Below are 19,046 nucleotides of genomic sequence, written 5' to 3' on the forward strand. Positions count from 1 at the left end.
CATTGGTTGTGGGGACTCACACTCAAGCTGTGTGTCTCCCAAAGTTTGCTGGGTTCTTTTTTCTAAACCAGTAGTTCCCAAACTTTAACAATCTGTGAACCCCTTTCACTAAAATGTCAAGTCTCACAAAACCCCTCCTAAAAAAGAATATTTCCAGGGATTTTCTCCTTTATGCGAGTATAAATGATAAAAGCAGCGATCTTGGAAATATAAAAATTTGTTTTTATGACTTGCTTATTACACACTATTATTAATTATTATTTAGCAATACAGTATTTTTATTACATTATAAAAAGGGCAACGCTTTTCCAAGATCTCACTTTCATAGCTTGTATCACTTGGAATAAGCCTGTTCTAAGACAAGGCTCCTATGTTTCATCAAGGAGTATCAGATGTGAAATTGCAAAAAGGTATTTAAGAAGCCAACTCTCAGATTTCCTCCCACACAAGCATTCAGATCTTGAGCACTCCAGGCAAACAATGCACATTACAACAAAGCTCCAACTTGTTCTTCATAATAATTTTTAAAACTATACTAGCTGCCTATTTAATTTTAAAAACAGCAAAAAATATCCACCTCCCTTTCCATTTCTTATAAGGAGTCTTGAAGTTTAAATCTCCTCAGTGTGATAGATATGCTGGCTTTGATCTGCTTAGCTCTTGGAAGTCCAGGGGCTCTGGGCTGCTGGCCCCATGCTGCCCAGGGTCCCTAGGGACAGCTCTGTCTGCCATTATGGAATTTTTTCCTGAGAACCCCCTGTAACATTTCATGAACCCCCAGGGGTTCCCGAACCCCAGTTTGGGAACCCCAGTTCTAAACTAGCTGCCCAACAGTGATATATAAACCAACAAACAAAACTAATAAGAATGACCAACATGGATCCCCTGCTGTGGAATCCCCAGAGCCCCTTCCCCTCTCCACATGCTGAACAGGCTGCACTTCGCACACAGCACCTGAAGAAAGGACTCTCAGCAGGCTGTAGAGATGCTGGGGAATCTGGGAGACTCCATGGACCATATATGTATGGCTGTTAGGAGTAAAAACATGGGTGGCCCAAACTCTTATGCACTTCAGTACCCCAGACTTTACATAGATGTGGCTAATGTGCCCATAGGGCTGTGAATGGCAGTTTTAAGGTGAGCTCCCACTTAACTGAGTATTTAGGCCACTACTCACTTTACTTAAAGAAAAGGAACCGAATTCTCATTGCTTTGCCTTCAGCCTGAGCCCTGCCTAAAGATCACTTACCTGGGTTTGAGGTCATTCCAGAGTTTCCTAAACTTCAGAAAGTGAAGTCACTCACTTCAGGAAAATGAAATCAATCATTGCTCTGCCAGTGCTGCTAATATTTTATACATCGTACCAGCACAAGCATACCTATTTTAATTGATATACCAGTAACTCCTGCCCCCTTCAGGTACCACTGGTTTAGATAGTCACATAATACTTCCTCAGCTTTCTTACAGGCTTGGAGCAGTGAGATAATTAGCCATGTTGGCATTTCAATGATCATCACTGGCATCTGAGTTACGGCCATTGAAATGAATGGGGCAGCTCACACATCAGAGTTACTTCAGGCTTCCTGCAAACTCGGGCAGACATAGTTACACTCGGTTCATGTTTTGAAGGCTCTCTTCACAACCACGACAGCTAGAGATTAATCTTTCTAAAATGAAAGCTGAAACTTCAGAGAATAATTGAGAGGTCTGTCTGTGGCCTCCCAAGAAGTCTTCATATCACCCCCAGGGACTTACCCCACACTTTGGGAAATTCAGTGTTTTAGTCTAGGCCTGAAAAGTTGTTCCAAGAAAAACAAAACAAACAAACAAACAAACATTCTTTCTTTAGAAATGTAGGTGTTGTATATCCTGGAAGAGAGCAGCTACCCATATGGTAGGACAATGCCATCAGACAACAAACAAGTGAACATGGATTAATTGAGGGGGTAGTGATTTTTATTCAGGTTGTTTAAAACTCTTTGGTTTTGAGGTTATTTTTGTTAACACCAATTTACCTTCAACGTCTGAGTAACACTCTAAGAAAAAAGAACAGGAGTACTTGTGGCACCTTAGAGACTAACAAATTTATTTCAGCATGAGCTTTCGTGAGCTACAGCCCACTTCTTCGGATGCATAGTCCAAGCTCATGCTGAAATAAATTTGTTAGTCTCTAAGGTGCCACAGGTACTCTTGTTCTTTTTGCAGATACAGACTAACACGGCTGCTACTCTGAAATTCAAAGAAAAGATGTCTGAGTCATGATCCCAATCAACTTCCTGGAGACAAAAAAATCCTCCCAGTCAGCTGAAGGGGAAGATAAAGTATTTAATTCCTAACATTTCTAAGGTGAAATCAAGTAGAATTTTTTTAAACCAACACACTCACAGGCCTTTGGGACACACCACGAAGAGGAAGAGAGCCCTTTTTTGTAAGTCGCCTTTAGAAGGTATCAGAGTAGATCCAGGTTGCTACAGCTATTACTGTGGGTGCAGAGCAGGTAACACCGACACCTACCCCTGTAAGCACTATCTGTAAATGATGGGGAACCTGAAGAACTCTTGCCTCTTCCAGTTACTTTGGCATTTTTCAGTGCTCTTGGCCACCATCCCCACAAACGTGGGTTGCCTTCCTGTGGGACGCCATGGCACAAGTGCATCTGCCTCAATTTCCCCTCGGTGCAGCCATAAAGAGAACATGGTCTCTCTACACTGTCAAGTTCAAAGTCCCACCTCTGGGCATAATTTATTTGAATACACATACAATAGTCCTTAGGAGAATTGTTTTACCACAAGGGTTCCGATTCCCAAAGTAAAACAGATAAAGGTACAGTGATTTTCCATTCCCCTCTCCAGGGGCATCACTTCCAGGTCACCCACCCACCCACAAGTCCACCAGCACTCATTGCCCAGTTCCTTTCTGCCCATGTTTGATTTAGGGGCTTGTCTACATTTACATCACAGAAACATGCCCAGCAGCTCTTTGCACTCAAACTGCCAGTGTATACACACTGCCAAGCCACTTTGTGCACAGAAACTCCACAGTTGCAGCGCTGCAAAAAAACCACCACCACCATGATGAGATTCATGAGTCTATTTGCGCAGAGGTCCCAGCGCTCTATTGCCAGTGTAGACATTTGATTGCTTTCTTGCTGTAATTGGCCTCCGGAGCTGTCCCATAATGCCTCAAGTGACCGCTCTGCTCATTGTTTTGAATTCGGCTGCCCTGAAGACATGCGCCCCTCCCCTTTCAAAGCACCATTTCTGACAGCCCTTGAGTGCTGTGCTGATCTGCTCCAGGACACAAAGCAAACCCTTAATGTGGAATGCTTGTGAACACAGAAAGGGGTGTGTGTGTGTGTGTGTGTGTGTGTGTGTGTGTGTGTGTGTGTGTGTGTGTGTGAGGTTTCCCCCTCCCCCAGGACTGGTTGTCCTGCCACTGTCTGAACTTACAAGACAGCATGCTGACACACTCCCTGTCACACAAAACACGTCTCTCTCCCCTCCTACACACACACACACACACACACACACACACACACACACACACACACACACACACACTCTCCCCCCACCCCCGACCCCCTTCAGCTGAAAAGCAGCTGGCAATGTAGTAGGATGCTCATGGAACAATGGGATTGGGAAACCTGCATCATGCAACACTCTGCCTGCCCCATGAGGCATTGCAAACCCTTAACAAAGCACCCTGGGACCAGCTGAACAGTGAGATAGCTACCACAATGCACTGCTGTCCTTGCTGTTGCAAGAGCTGCTAATGTGGATGTGCTTCAGCATCACAAGGAACACAGGATGGACACGCAACAGCAGTTTAATTCCAGCATTTTAATAAAAGTGATGGTATAAATTGTGCCGCAGAAACTTGCCAGTGTAGACATACGCTAGGAGATGGGAGTGGGCAGGAGTGATGCCCGGGGGCTTCTTCTTTTATTGTTCCTTTTTCATTTATAAAGCTAAAGAATCTTTTACTATTTGTTTTAATTTCCTTTGCAAGGTCTCATACTCAGCTTGACTTCTGGCAATTCTCACTTTATCACCTCCCAGACATAGCTTTCTTTGCGGATCAATCCCATCTTCTGTTCCTTGCAGTCTCTCTGCTTACTCCTAATCACTTTCCGAGGTAATTATTCATCCATTTAGGTCCGGACCTCTCTCTACAAATTTTTGCCCCTTGTTTGGAATGCAAATTCCAGATCGTTTTTGCATCGTTACCTTAAAGAAATTTCAAGGCTCCTTCATATTTGCGAACTTGAGCTCTTCAGTTGACTTCACTAGTTCCCTCAGTTTCTCACTCTGAACTTTTGAAATAAAAAACCTTAATTAACAAGCTAGTGTTGATTGCCCTTCCGTTTAAATTAAACTGAATCAACTCACGATCACTCCACTCCATCTTCTATGATATCTGCACTGCTGCCCAAACCAAGTCTTCACAAGCAGGCTGGCTAACCTACTAAGGAGGGCTTTAAACTAGGTTCACTAGGGGAAGGAGACCAAAGTCCTGAGGTAAGTTGGATACCAGGAGAGCACAAGAGGAGAAGACTCCTGTCTCATACTGAGAAAGCAGGACGATCAGCGAGTTATCTTAAGAGCCTATACAAAAATGCAAGAAGCCTGGGAAACAAGCAGGGAGAACTGGAAGTCCTGCCACAGTCAAGGAACTATGAAGTGATTGGAATAACAGAGATTTGGTGGGATAACTCACATGACTGGAGTACTGTCATGGATGGATATAAACTGTTCAGGAGGACAGGCAGGACAGAAAAGATCAGGGACTTGCATTGTATGTAAGAGAGCAGTATGTCTGCTCAGAGCTCCAGTAAGAAACTGCAGAAAAACCTGAGAGTCTCTGGATTAAGTTTAGAAGTGTGAGCAACAAGGGTGATGTCGTGGTGGAAGTCTGCTATAGACCACCAGACCAGGGGGATGAGGTGGACGAGGCTTTCTTCCAGCAACTAATGGAAACTACTAGATCACAGGCCCTGGTTCTCATGAGGGACTTCAAATCACCCCAATATCTGTTGGGAGAGCAATATAACAGTGCAGACAATCCAGGAAGTTTTTGGAAAGTATAGGGGACAATTTCCTGGTGCATGTGCTGGAGGAACCAAATAGGAGTGGATCTCTTCTAGACCTGTTGCTCACAAACAGGTAAGAATTAAATAGGGGAAGCAAAAGTGGATGAGAACCTGGGAGGCAGTGACCATGAGATGGCTGAGTTCATGATCCTGACACAAGGAAGAAAGGAGAGCAGCAGAATATGGACCCTGGACTTCAGAAAAGCAGACTGACTCCCTCAGGGAGCTGATGGGCAGGATTCCCTGGGAGAACATGAAGGGGAAAGGAGTCCAGGAGAACTGGCTGTATTTTAAAGAATCTTTATTGAGATTGCAGGAACAAACCATCCCGATGTGTAGAAAGAATAGTAAATATGGCAGGTGACCAGCTTGGCTTAACAGTTAAATCCTTGCTGATCGTAAACACAAAAAAGAAGTTTACAAGAAGTGGAAGATTGAACAAATGACCAGGGAGGAGTATAAAAATATTGCTCAGGCATGCAGGAGTGAAATCAGGAAAATCACATTTGGAGTTGCAGCTAGCAAGGGATGTTAAGAATAACAAGAAGGTTTTCTTCAGGTATGTTAGCAACAAGAAGGTGGTCAAGAAAAGGGTCCTTTCTGAAGGCAGGAGGCAACCTAGTGAGAGAGGATGTGGAAAAAGCTAATGTACTCAATGCTTTTTTTGCCTCTGTCTTCACGAACAAGGTCATCTCCCAGACTGCTGCACTGGACAGCACAGTATGGGGAGGAGGTGACCAGCTCTCTGTGGGGAAAGAAGTGGTTCGGGACTATTTAGAAAAGCTGGACGAGCCCAAGTCCATGGAACCGGATGTGCTGCATCCAAGGGTGCTAAAGGAGCTGGCGGATGTGATTGCAGAGCCATTGGCCAATATCTTTGAAAACTCATGGCAATCGGGGGAGGTCCCAGATGACTGGAAAAAGGCTAATGCAGTGCCCATCTTTAAAAAAGGGAAGAAGGAGGATCCAGGGAACTACAGGCCAGTCAGCCTCACCTCAGTCCTTGGAAAAAATCATGGAGCAGGTCCTCAAGGAATCAATCCTGAAGCACTTAGAGGAGAGGAACGTTATCAGGAACAGTCAGCATGGATTCACCAAGGGCAAGTCACGCCTGACTAACCTAATTGCCTTCTATGATGGGAAAACTGGCTCTGTGGATGAGGGGAAAGCAGTGGACGTGTTATTCCTTGACTTTAGCAAAGATTTTGATACAGTCTCCCACAGTATTCTTGCCAGCAAGTTAAAGAAGTATGGGCTGGATGAATGGACTATAAGGTGGATAGAAAGATGGCTAGACCATCAGGCTCAACAGGTAGTGATCAATGGCTCCATGTCTAGTTGGCAGCTGGTATCAAGTGGAGGGCCCCAAGGTTCAGTCCTGGAGCCAGTTTTGTTCATATCTTCATTAATGATCTGGAGGATGGCGTGGATTGCACCCTCAACAAGTTTGCAGATGACACTAAACTGGGAGGAGTGGTAGATATGCTGGAAGGTAGGGATAGGATACAGAGGGACCTAGTCAAATTAGAGGATTGGGCCAAAAGAAATCTGATGAGGTTCAATAAGGACAAGTGCAGAGTCCTGCACTTAGAATGGAAGAATCCCAAGCACTGCTACAGATTAGGGACTGTGTGGTTAGGCAGCAGTTCTGCAGAAAAGGACCTAGGGGTTACAGTGGACGAGAAGCTGGATATGAGTCAACAGTGTGCCCTTGTTGCCAAGCACTGGACTCGGTTACTAGGGAGGTGGTGGAATCTCCTTCCTTAGAGGTTTTTAAGATCAGGCTTGACAAAGCCCTGGCTGGGATGATTGCTCCTGCTTTGAGCAGGAGATTGGACTAGATACCTCCTGAGGTTCCTTCCAACCCTGATATTCTATGATCCTAAGTCTACAATAACATTACCTCCTGTTTGCTCAGTGACTATTTGGTGAAGCAGCCTATTGGTACTACTATTAATAGTAGTATTTGATTGCCAGTCTATATCTGGGAAGTTAAAGTTTCCCATAATGACATGATTTCCAGGAATATTTATCTTGCTAATATTCTTTTCCTGCCTGCCTGAAACTTTTCCATACTCCTCACTACAGGGAGCTAGCCTTTCCCCTTGCTAAGAGACACAGATCATTTTTAATGCTTTGCCTAACAATACAGATGAGTAATATTACATTGTGAAGAATGTGGGAGATCTCTTATCTGTATGGATACTGTGTGCCCTCTGTTTCTTTGATTGTTCTTATGTTGTCTGCTACATTGGGTCACAGATTTCACTCCAGCAGGAGCCCCCCTCAGGTCCACAGGAAGGCAGATGATGGGTTTAGATAATCCAGTCACCTTCTTTTACCTGATAATACAGGGATCAGTATCTTGGAAGATTTGCCTCTGACCAAGCAGGACCCAACATCCCCTGTACTGGTAGGGATGAGACACAGAGAGAGTAAAAGAGGCTAGGAGGGCTGGGGTAAAGGGAAATCTTTGCATGGAGAGCTCTCTGCCCTCTCTTATCTCTGCCAAAGGGGAATGATGTTGGTATATCCCTGTAAACAGAGTTGCTGCCCAGGCCTGTAAAGGGTGGTGGTTGAAATAAAACAAACACATTACACTTCAGTGTTTACAAACCGAGGTGTTAGAGCCATTTGCACGAGAAGACAGAGCAGCAGGCATGACCTGTCACACCCACGTTCAAGTCCCTGCTCTTCCTAATTAGGGACCCGACCTCCCACACGAGTGCCCCCAACAACCAGGCTAGTGGTTATTCTGGGATGGTCTCTCACTCTGGTTTTATACAGGAAAATAAACTAAACCCGAAAAGTCTCAGTTCCATGCTGATGTGGAACTTTATTTTGTGCAGATGTGGTCACCTCATCTTAAAAAAGAAATATTGGAATTGGAAAAGATTCAGAAAAGGGCAACAAAATTGATTAGGGTATGGAACGGCTTCCATATGAGGCGAGATTAATAAGACTGGGAGTTTTCAGCTTGGAAAAGAGACGACTAAGGGGAGATATTATTGGAGGTCTATAAAATCATGACGAGTGTGGAGAAAGTAAAAAAGGAAGTGTTTTTTACTCCTTCGTATAACACAAGAACTTGGGGTCACCCAATGGAATTGATAGGCAGCAGGTTTAACACAAACAAAAGGATGTATTTCTTCACACAATGCACAGTCAACCTGTGGAACTCTTTGCCAGGGGATATAGTGAAGGCCAAGACTATAACAGGGTTCAAAAAAGAACTAGATAAATTCATGGAGGACAAGTCCATCAATGGCTATTAGCCAACATGGGCAGGAATGGTGTCCCCAGCCTCTGTTTGCTAACAGCTGAGAATGGGTGACATGGGTGTGATGCTCTGTACCTTGGGCGGGGGTGGGACACCCTACACCCCCATGTTCACCTTTATAAAATGATTGTGGGGTATTGCTGGGTGTCTTCGGAAGACTTAATGCATTGAGCATGGTTGTTATAGTGATGTTATTAGTAATTGCTACAGTAATGTTATAGTAAGGTTATAATGTTATAGTAAGGTTATAAGTAATGTTGTAGTAATTGCTACAGTAATGTTATAGTAAGGTTATAATTTCATGTATATAGTTATGAGGCCGAAAATGTATCCTCATGGCTTAAAGCAAGACCAGGCAAAACTCTCCCGAAACAGAGGGGATTTCACACCTCATCAGGGCATGGATGGGACAAACGCAGCCCAGCCTCACAGGAACAATAGACACTGGCTCAGGCACAACAAAATAACCTGTTAGACCCTCAAGGGAGTCACCCCCCTTCCTTTGGGCAATTTGAAACTGTGATGAGCTAATGCTCACCTGACTCTGAAGTCGAAGTGGCGGGTGGGAGGGAAGCCAAGAAGAAAGAAAGGACATGATAAAAGGGAGAGACATTTTGCCCTGCTCTCTCTCTTCCATGCACATCTACAAACACCATCACCACCAAGCGACTGAACCACTGATCAGAGGGGAGAGCCTGGCTGAAGGGCAACCAGCCAGCCTGTGGCGAGAAGCATCTAAGTTTGTAAGGGCACTGAAAGTGTTAAGCTCAGCTTAGAATGCGTTTTGCTGTTATTTCATTTGACCAAATCTGACTTCTTATACTTTGATTTATAATCACTTAAATACACCTTTATCGTTAATAAATCTGTTTGTTTATTCTACCTAAGACAGTGCATTTGGTTTACAGTGTGTCAGAAACTCCCCTTGGGATGACAAGCCTGGTACATATCAATTTCTTTTGTTAAATTGACAAACTTATATAAGCTTCCAGCGTCCAGTCGGCATAACTGGACACTTCAAGACGGAGGTTCCAAGGGTTGTTTCTGGGACTGGAGATATTGGCTAGTGTCATTTGCTTGCAAGTAGCTGGAAGCAGCTTACATGCCAGAGGCTGTGCGTGAACATCCCAGGAGTGAGGGTTCTCGTAGCAGAGCAGGGTGAGGCTGGCTCTCAGAGTCAAGGATTGGAGGCCTAGTAGATTACCAGTCCAGATAACACTAGAGGGGAACATCACAACGGGATGGATCATTTGATGATTATCTATTGTGTTCATTCCCTCTGGGGCCCCTGGCATTGGCCACTGTTGGAAGACAGGATACTGGGATCGATGGACCTTTAGTCTGTCCCAGTATGGCCCTTCTTATGTTTATGAAGCAGTTCCGAGTCATGGCATGTACACACAGGTCACAACTCCCAAAGGGAACTCTCTTGCAGATGCCAAATCCAATTGGACCTGCTGAAAAGTCATGATCAGAAAATAGAGGTGGGGCAGCCCACAGACCTGGTCTGTGAGGGGGAGAATTTTGGGATTCCACCGAGAAGAGTGAAAGGACAGGGTCTGCCCTGAAGAGAGTGTACTCAAGAGAGAGACTGAAGAGGAGTCAAAGGGGCAGCTACCCATAGCTGTAACATATTAATATCTTCCATCTAATGGGGAGCCCAGGGTAAGCACTTGCAACTCCCCTCAGATCCCAGCATGCTTTACAGACAGAACTAGAGACAAAACAAAATATCCTGACCTTATTCTATATACACGTCTCATCAGTGCAATGAGATAAGATCAAGTCATGTCAAAACAAGAGCACACATTAACTTTGAAGTAAAATTAGAAATCGCAACAGACCCAGTAGCAGGGTCACGTTGCCCCCATGCTGCTAGCCAACTAAGCATGAACTGCTCTCAGGTTAGAGAGTGGATAGCATCTCCCAGACGACCCAATGACACTCCAAGACAGGCCTTTTACTCAGTAAAGTCACCAAGACGAGTCTCTTTGGCAGAGGAGAACATGCCGAAGCCCCTGTGTTCTGGGTGGGCCAGTGGAGGGGATCTATCCTTCTGCATAGCCTCATGCAGCACTGAGATGGCCAGCCAGGGAAATAGGAAGGCTGAGTTTGGTTGGGACACGTCAATACCTTTTCTTGGGTCAGACGGTAACTGCACTGGGGATGCACTCCTGCTGAAAGCCGGTGATCCACCCTCTTGCATGGCAGCATCCTCTGTCTCCCAAGACATCTGAGTTTCACGTGCAGGTGAGGAGCCTTGGCTGGATGTATCACTAATGTCAAAGTTGCCCACAGACTCAACAGATGGCCCAGCAGGTTTACCTATGATTTAATGAGACAGAAACAGTACTGAGATAGTCATCTTTCCTCCACAGCACAGTCAGCAACCTGCAGCAAGGACGCCATAAATGGACACTATCTTAGTGCTAAAATGATATTCAGAACAGTGCTTGCAGAATGGAGAGAAGTGGGAGACAATTACCCATCTTGGATACAAGCCTAAAGAGCCCTGAATCAGAGACCTTAGGTGTACGGGCGTGTATGTGTAACCTTTGGGTGGGCTAGAGTTCACTTCATTTCCTGTCTCCAGTGCCTTTAAACCCCCACACCACCACCACCTCCCATAGAAAGTAGTTGACCTGACTAATCTAAATGCCTTCTATGATGGGAAAACTGGCTCTGTGGATGAAGGGAAAGCAGTGGATGTGTTATTCCTTGACTTTAGCAAAGCTTTTGATACAGTCTTCCACAGTACTCTTGCCAGCAAGTTAAAGAAGTATGGGCTGGATGATTGGACAGACTGCACACTTGTGTCTTGTCCTGCACACTGTTGTAATAATATTTGTACACAGTATACCCTGTGAGGTATCATCTGAACACTCATAATTTGCTAGTCAATATTGCCCCCAAAATGCATGTGGGAACACTGTATGTGAAATCACAAGATTTCCCTGTATAATGTTATTAACACATGTTCCAAATCATGGCAGAAGTTGGTGAACAGGTCTGTCTCAAAACAAGGAATGTGTGCTCTGCTTAATTTTCATTTAAGCAGTAAACAGAGTCATCAAGCAGAAAGGGAAACAAAAGAAGGTCCAGCCAGTGAGGAGAAAGCAGCAGGGAGCATCCTTCCCTATAGACTTTGTCTCTTGAATCTCAGCTGGAAATGTTTTCCAAGACAGCAATTGACACTACAAAAAGGAGGGAAAAACAACAACTCAAGGCACCCTCCTCTCTCTATCAATTCACTGCACCAGAAGAGACAAAGGAAGCAGCCATTGAACTGGAGAAAGGGCCTGCCCTAAGACGTTTGGTCAGTAAGACTGCTGAGAGAATGTGATGAGAAAACTTTGCTTTGAATTCAACATAGTTTGTTGTTAGACACCAGTTGTGTTTCTTTATTTTTTTAACCATTTCTGATGTTTATGCCTCGTTACTTGTACTTACTTAAAATCTCTTTGTAGTTAATAAACTTGTTTCATTATTTTATGCAATCCAGTGAGTTTAAATTGAAGTGTCTGGGAAACTCCATTTGAGGTGGCAAATTAAGTGCATATTATCTCTATTAAAGCAATAATGGCCTTGGTATCATTTATATTGTCCCAGAGAGGGCTCGGCAGTACAGGACAGACATTTCAGGGGGGAAATCTAGGATTGGGGTGCATTGGGGTCACCCTACTGTATAACTGAAGCTGGTCTTGGCTGGCTGGCTGCAACACACACAGATATGGCTGGTAGCAACTTACATGCTGGAGGTTCTCTGTGAACAGTAAAGGTTGGAGGTCACAGCAGCAAGGTATTGTAAAGAGAACCCCATGTTAGAGGGCAGAGGTGACACAGCTACTCATTGGTCTGAATTGTGACCAGGTATGTCAGACTCCCTTGCTGCAGATTAAGGTCATTACTTCTTCTCCTATCTTCAGTGTACAAGGGGAACAACGATCCCTGTCCTCTTTATAACAGCCCTTCACATATTGGAAGACTGTTCTCAGATTCCCCCTCAGTCTTTTTCACTGAAGACTAAACACAGCCAAGTTTTTAAAACTTTCATCGTAGGTCGGGTTTTCTAAACCTTTTCTCATTTTTGCTGCTCTCTTCTCTCCAGTTTGTCCACATCTTTTCTAAAACAAGGAACCCAGAAATGGACATAGTACTCCAGCTGAGGGCTCACCATTGCTGAGGACATCAGGACAATGACACTTACACATGACACTCCTGTTAATACACCTCAGAATGACATTAACCTTTTTTGTAACTGCATCACATTGTTGACTCATATTCAGTTTGTGATCCGCTACAAATCCCACATCCCTCAGCAGTACTACTAGCTAGCCTGTTATTCCCCATGTTGTAGTTGTGCCTTTGATTCTTCCTCCCTAAATGAAGTACTTCGCATTTTTTTTTTAAATTCATCTTGTTGATTTCAGCTCAGTTCCCCACTTTGTGAAGGTCCTTTTGAATTCTGATCTTGTCCTCCAAAGTGCTTGCAGCTCCTCCCAGCTTGGAGTCATCCTCAAATTTTATAAGCACTCTCTGTCCAAGTCATTCATGAAAATATTGACTAGTACCAGACCCAGAACTGCCCTCAGTGGGACCCCACTAGGTGCACGCTCCCAGTTTGATCAGTGAACCATTGATAATTACTCTTTGAACATCTTACCATTGTTCATCCTAAAATATTGGATAATTTCTTCAGTATTAGGTGGTGATGAATTACCAGTCATCTCTTGACACTGCCTTTGCAAGATGGTACATGATGTGGGAGTCGCCAACATGATTGCAGCTACAAAATACAATAGAGACAAACAACTAAATTGCCACGGTACAGGTAGAATCTAGGTTCTGAAATCACTGAGACTACAGCAGTGCCTCCAGGAAAGAATGGTCTCTCCCGGTGTCAGGGTGGATCCTGTTGGTGGCACAGTATGAGGAATCCCAGAAACGAAAGAACAGATGGAATTCATCTCTCACCTCATTGGTTAGGGGGTGTCACAAACAGATAGTTAAGGGTTAATGTCTCTTTTACCTGTAAAGGGTTACAAACAGTGAACCTGGAACACCTGACCAGAGGACCAATCAGGAGACAAGATACTTTCAAATCTCAGTGGAGGGAAGTCTTTGTTTGTGGTTTTGGGGTTTGGTTTGTTCTCTCTGGGATCTGAGAGTGACCAGACGTACCTAAAGACTCTAATTTTCGGTTCAAGTAGTAATTACAAGTAGAAAGGCGGTTTAGTCTTTTTGATTGTTTTCTTTATTTGCAAATGTGTATCTGGCTGGTAGAATTTTAATGTGTATTTTGCTGGAAGGATTTTAATTTGTATGAATGCTGGGGGGAGGATTCTCTCTAGTGTCTATAAGCTAAAAGACCCTGTAATATTCCATCTTGATTTATAGAGATAATGCACTCGGTTGGGGTTCTTGGGGCAGTTGGCCTTTATATGTCCCAGTTCATTACACTTAAAGCATCGCCCAGCTGACTGGTTACTGGGCCGAGGTGGGTTACTGGAGACTGGTGAGGTGGGATAATAGGGAGTCTGGGGCTTTCCTTGGGTTGTAGGTGGGGTCTTGGGTTGTCCTCGGTTATAGGGTTTATTGTCGGTGTGACCTCTGTGGTATTCGCTCCCCTTGACAGTAGTTTTTTCTTTTCTGTCACTTCCACCCATTTGGCTCCAATCTCCCCCGCCTCGGTTACCGTTTTGGGTTTCCCATCTAGGATGTACCTTTCTATTTCCTCAGGGACATCCTCTAAGAACTGCTCCATTTGCATTAGGAGGTGCAGCTCTTCCATAGTGTTAACCTTTGTTCCTGATATCCAGGCCTCATAAATTCTTTCCAATGTGGTAGGCATGTCGGGGAAATGACACATCTGGTTTCCATCTTAGGGCTCTGAACCGCCGACAGGCATGCTCAGGTGTTATCCTCATTCTGATTCTGGCCTTGGTTTGAAAGTGTTTATAATCATTCATGTTCTCCTTAGGCATTTCAGCCGCCACCTCTGCTAAGGGTCCACTGAGCTGTGGCCTCAGCTCTATCATGTACTGGTCTTCAGAGATGCTGTACCCAAGGCAGGCCCTTTCAAAATTTTCTAAGAAGGCCTCAGTGTCATCACCTGCCTTGTAGGTGGGAAATTTCTTGGGATGTGGAACAATAACTGGAGAAGTGTTGTTAGGGTTGGCTGGAGCATGCTGCCTGGCCTGCACTGATTCCAGTTCATGCTTTCTCTCTTTTTCCCTCTCTTCCTGCTCTTTTTGTTGCTTTTCCATCTCTTTTTGTTGTTTTTCCATTTCTCGTTGGTGGGCCGCATCTTTGGCTTCTTGTTCTCTTTTGTGGGCTGCCTGTTTGATTTTTTCTTCTCTTTCTTTCAGCTCCCCCTCTTTTTCCTCTTTTTTCCATTTCTCGCTTGTGCTCTGCATCTTTGATTTGTGCCTCTGCACCCAGTCTTGCCCGTTCCTGTTTCAGGTCCTTGGTAGTCATGGTTCCTGCTTTCTTGTGTTGGGGCGCCCTCTGGTGTTTACTGCCTCTGAAATGCTGCTTCTCCGTTGCCTCCTTAGGGTTGCTTAGCAACAGAGTTTTTTTTTTTAAACTTTTTCTACCTAGCCTTTCCCAGCAAAGTTAGAAAAAAAAACAACCTTTCATTTGCAAATGTGTTTTGCTGGTCTCTGTTGACTCACAGCTGGAGTCCTTTTGTTTAACAAAAGACCCTTGTTAAACCTAATGTCTCTGCCTTCAGGCAGTCTCTCTGCACAACCAGAAAGGAGAAAAGGAAAAAAAAATGTTTTCTGGCTGTAGTTTTAAAAACCCTCTCCCCTGCTTACAAACAGCTAGCAGAGAAAAAAGAAGAAAAAAAAATCCTATTGGCTTTTGCTTTTAACTCACTGGCTTTTGGATTCTGATCCCAACGCTGCACACCATGTCATGCTATAAAACCCCACTCTGAACCTTAGAGTCCAGAAGATGGGGTACCAGCATGAATTCCTCTAAGATTAATTACCATCTTAGATCTGATAGGCTGCCACCACCCAAAAGTATAGTGTTTTGGGACACTTCTGACTCCCCAAATCCTTCCCTGAAGACCACAAGACCCAAACCCCTTGAGTCTCACAACAAAGGGGAATAAACCATTCCCTCCCCCTTTTTCTTCCTCCCAGATCTTTCCCTCCCTGGGTACACTAGGAGATCACTGTGATTCAAACTCCTTGAATCTTAAAACAGAGAGAAATGTCCCTTCCCCCCTCCCCTTTTCCCCTCACCCAGAGGTAATACAGATTCAAGCTCCGTGAATCTAAAACAAAGAGGAAATTCACCTTCCCTCCCCCTTCTCTCTCCCTTCTCCCACCAATTCTCTGGTGAGTACAGACTCAGTTCCTTTGAGCCTTAACAAGGGGAAAAAATCAATCAGGTCTTTAAAAAAAAAAGCTTTTAATAAAAGAAATAAAAAGTAAAAATTATCTCTGTAAATCAAGATGGAATATTACAGGGTCTTTCAGCTTATAGACACTAGAGATAATCCTCCCCCCAGCATTCATACAAATTAAAATCCTTCCAGCAAAATACACATTAAAATTCTACCAGCCAGATACACATTTGCAAATAAAGAAAACAATCAAGAAGACTAAACCGCCTTTCTACTTGTACTTACTACTTGAACCGAAAATTAGAGAGTCTTTAGGTACGTCTGGTCACTCTCAGATCCCAGAGAGAACAAACCAAACCCCAAAACCACAAACAAAGACTTCCCTCCACCGAGATTTGAAAGTATCTTGTCTTCTGATTGGTCCTCTGGTCAGGTGTTCCAGGTTCACTGTTTGTAACCCTTTACAGGTAAAAGAGACATTAACCCTTAACTATCTGTTTATGACAGGGGGGATGTCTCTGGCTCAGGGTTACAAAGCATTAAGGCACTGGATAAGGGTGTGACAAGAACTACCTGCTTTGGCCTTCATTTGCTGCCCTTTTCAGTGACCAGCAGCTCCTTGCCCCACCTTTTCTGGCTAAGGCCCCAACCCTGTTCACTGCTCTCAGCCCCTCACAGCCCAGGCTCTGCTGGTAGGGACGAGGGGGCATAGCTGAGAGCTCAACCCCAGCTGGGGTCAAGCTTTCAGCCATGGCTGGGACTGTGGTGGAGTTCTCTGCCCTGGCTGGAGCTCCAAGCCTGGAGCCCCTCTCCCATTCTGCCCCTTCCAACAGTGGTCCCACCCATGGTCCCACCTCATTCCGACCCTTCCCTGTTCCCACAGCCCCAGCCCCGTTCTGCCTCTTCCCCCTACACGTTCCTCCCTCCCACCCCCTCTTGCGGGCTGCGGCCCTGGGACTGGAAAAGCTCTGTGCTTCTGGGGCTGTGGCAGGGAGTGAGATTTCCTCCAGCCCTGGGGCCATGGCAGGGGGAGAGTTTTTAGGGGGCCCCAAATCTGCCACAGATCCTGTCCGTAGCAGCGTGAGTTTTAGATAGGCTTAGCCTCCCCTAGCCTCCGTTACATGCCGCCCATGCAGCCTATTCTTAGGCTTTACCATGGCAGCTTCTGTGGAATGAGATTTCTGACTCAGCAACCCTTAGCGATCCTCACTAGTCGCACACCTGTCCTTAACCCACTGTCTGTAAGTAACTTGCAGAAGTGAAACCAAGGAACTAACCCCCTTTCCAAGAATGCCACACAGTGCAGAGCAGTCAGATTGTAGCCAAAACATGTGACAGCCAAAGCAGCAGCTCTTTAAAGATAACCAGAGAGGAAACATAACATTAAAGGATTTAAATGGTATGTCTCTGCCACCGTGCCCTGCTCCTCTCTCTCAGGTGGGCGGACAACACTCTGCCACCCTTCTGGACAGGGCATAACAATATTGGAATGGGCCTTCAAACCATTTGAAGTGAGCCCCATCTGTTTGTATAGTTTCTAGATTCGCCTCCCTCCTCCTCTGCTCTCCCATACCTACAGGCTGCTGCCCCATCTCTTTTCCCTTCTCCCTCACACCGCTGTGGCCAGATACCAACGCCTGCTCCTTTCTCTGCCCCTCCTCTTCTGGAAGCTGCAATCTCCTTCCCTTCCCCACAGTGCTTCCCTTTCAGTCTCGTCTTAACGGGTCAGTCCTACAATGGGTCCCGCAGCACCAGAACCATGCAGCTACCCAGCCTAACCACACATCCCTTGTGTGCTGTTGCTGATGTAACCCCAGGGTTTACTGTGAACGCTCTCACCTGAGGATGGTCTCTCTGAGCTCTAGCGTGAAGAAGGGACACTGCAGCAGACGGTTAAAGTCGCAGATGGAATCCTGTTTACGCAGCCCCACGTATGTGCCTGTAACCAGAAAAATATCTATTTCACGGCCAGGGTTATTTATTTATAATCATTAACAGAAGAGAAAATGATAATGTATTTTACTAGATATCAACTTGTCAAAGTGACCAGAGAACTGATACAGCCAAGGTTCCCGATCAAAACTGGTGGTGAGTGTTATTACTATTTATTTTTTGTATTGTGGTAGTGACTTCTGATGTGGTTAGGTGCTTTCCTGGTCTGGTTTAAGTTTATTTAAACAGTGTCCATGATGTTCCCAGGCTTCAGTAGGATCAGATCCCTGATTTTGTGAGAAATCATTACTGGCTACCAGAATACCATCAAAGCTTCGGTTTCCCCTGGAGCAGCAAGTAAACATCGACAACAGTATGAAGCACAAGAAATGAGTCCTTTACGGTTAACCTCTCTATCCCAGGCAACTTATTTCAGGGCACCCAAGACATATCTAAGTAAATTCCTGATACACTTTCTTTTACTAAACTCTGGCACAACCGCCAGAAACTGCAAAAATAGCCCAATCATAAATTTGCTGATATAAAGCCTCTGAACCAAAAGCCATTTTGGAGGGAAAGCAAAGAAAAGATTAGTTCAGAGCTGTTATACCCTAAACTACTTGGGGGAGCAGTGCTTTTGTGTTCTCAATAACTTGCCTAAGGCTTAGTCAGCACTACAAATTTATGACTGTATTAAACTGACCTAATCCTCAGTCTAGACAACACTATGTTGACTAGAGAGCTTCTCCTATGGACCGAACTACCACCTCTCACGGAGATGGAATACCTATGTGATGGGAGAAGCTCTCCTGTTGGTGTGTAGGTAGCATTTTTGCTAAGCACTGGAGCAGCACTGTAAATGTAGACAAGCCCTAAGAGGATATTCAATTCTGGCCAATAAGGCTTTCACATATACACTCTCTGTGACGGGTTCCCCCCGGGGTGCCACTTGGAATGGAGTTCCACTGAGCCCTCTGACCCACCAGCCTGGGCTCCCTCTTTCACTGTGCTGCTGGGACAAGCTGGAGACCCGCTCCTGATCCTACTCTTCCTCCAGCATTCACACAGGTAGAGACACACCCACTTGCAGTTACACGCAGGCTCTCTGACCAACCGCTGCACGAACCAACAATAAAGGAGCTACAGACAAAATAATCACCAGCTCCCTGGCCTAGGACCCCAGAGTTGTACTCTCCTGACCTGGTACAAACTCTGACCAGTATGAATTTATTACCCAATTTGTCCCTCCCTCAGTGTGGAGAGGCAAATGCACATTTGTGGGAACCAAGCTGAGATTTTCCCCTCAGACACTTCACTTAAAGACACACTGGGTTTAGATTAAAACATAAAACAAGCTTAGTAACTACAAAAGACAGATTTTAAGTGAT

At 44.9% G+C, this 19,046-nt stretch overlaps 1 protein-coding gene across 11 annotated transcripts in view; it reads right to left on the minus strand.

Moving 5' to 3' along the window:
- LOC115651433 (ubiquitin carboxyl-terminal hydrolase 47-like) overlaps positions 1-19,046 on the minus strand; it is a 47,631-nt gene that overhangs the window by 25,377 nt on the left and 3,208 nt on the right. For 9 of the 11 annotated variants that reach the window (XR_004000350.1, XM_030562471.1, XM_030562478.1 and 6 more), the window contains 3 exons: positions 17,566-17,665; positions 13,033-13,155; positions 10,503-10,694 (listed from right to left, as the gene is read on the minus strand). Coding sequence is in view for 10 of the 11 variants with exons in the window: in XM_030562471.1 (XP_030418331.1) it covers positions 10,503-10,694; positions 13,033-13,147 (307 nt within the window). In the remaining variant the exon portion in view is untranslated. The remainder of the gene's footprint in view (positions 1-10,502; positions 10,695-13,032; positions 13,156-17,565; positions 17,666-19,046) is intronic. The other 2 variants (XM_030562472.1, XM_030562479.1) reach the window with 2 other exon arrangements.

Source organism: Gopherus evgoodei, chromosome 4 (genome assembly GCF_007399415.2).
Source record: "Gopherus evgoodei ecotype Sinaloan lineage chromosome 4, rGopEvg1_v1.p, whole genome shotgun sequence".
Taxonomy (NCBI): domain Eukaryota; kingdom Metazoa; phylum Chordata; order Testudines; family Testudinidae; genus Gopherus; species Gopherus evgoodei.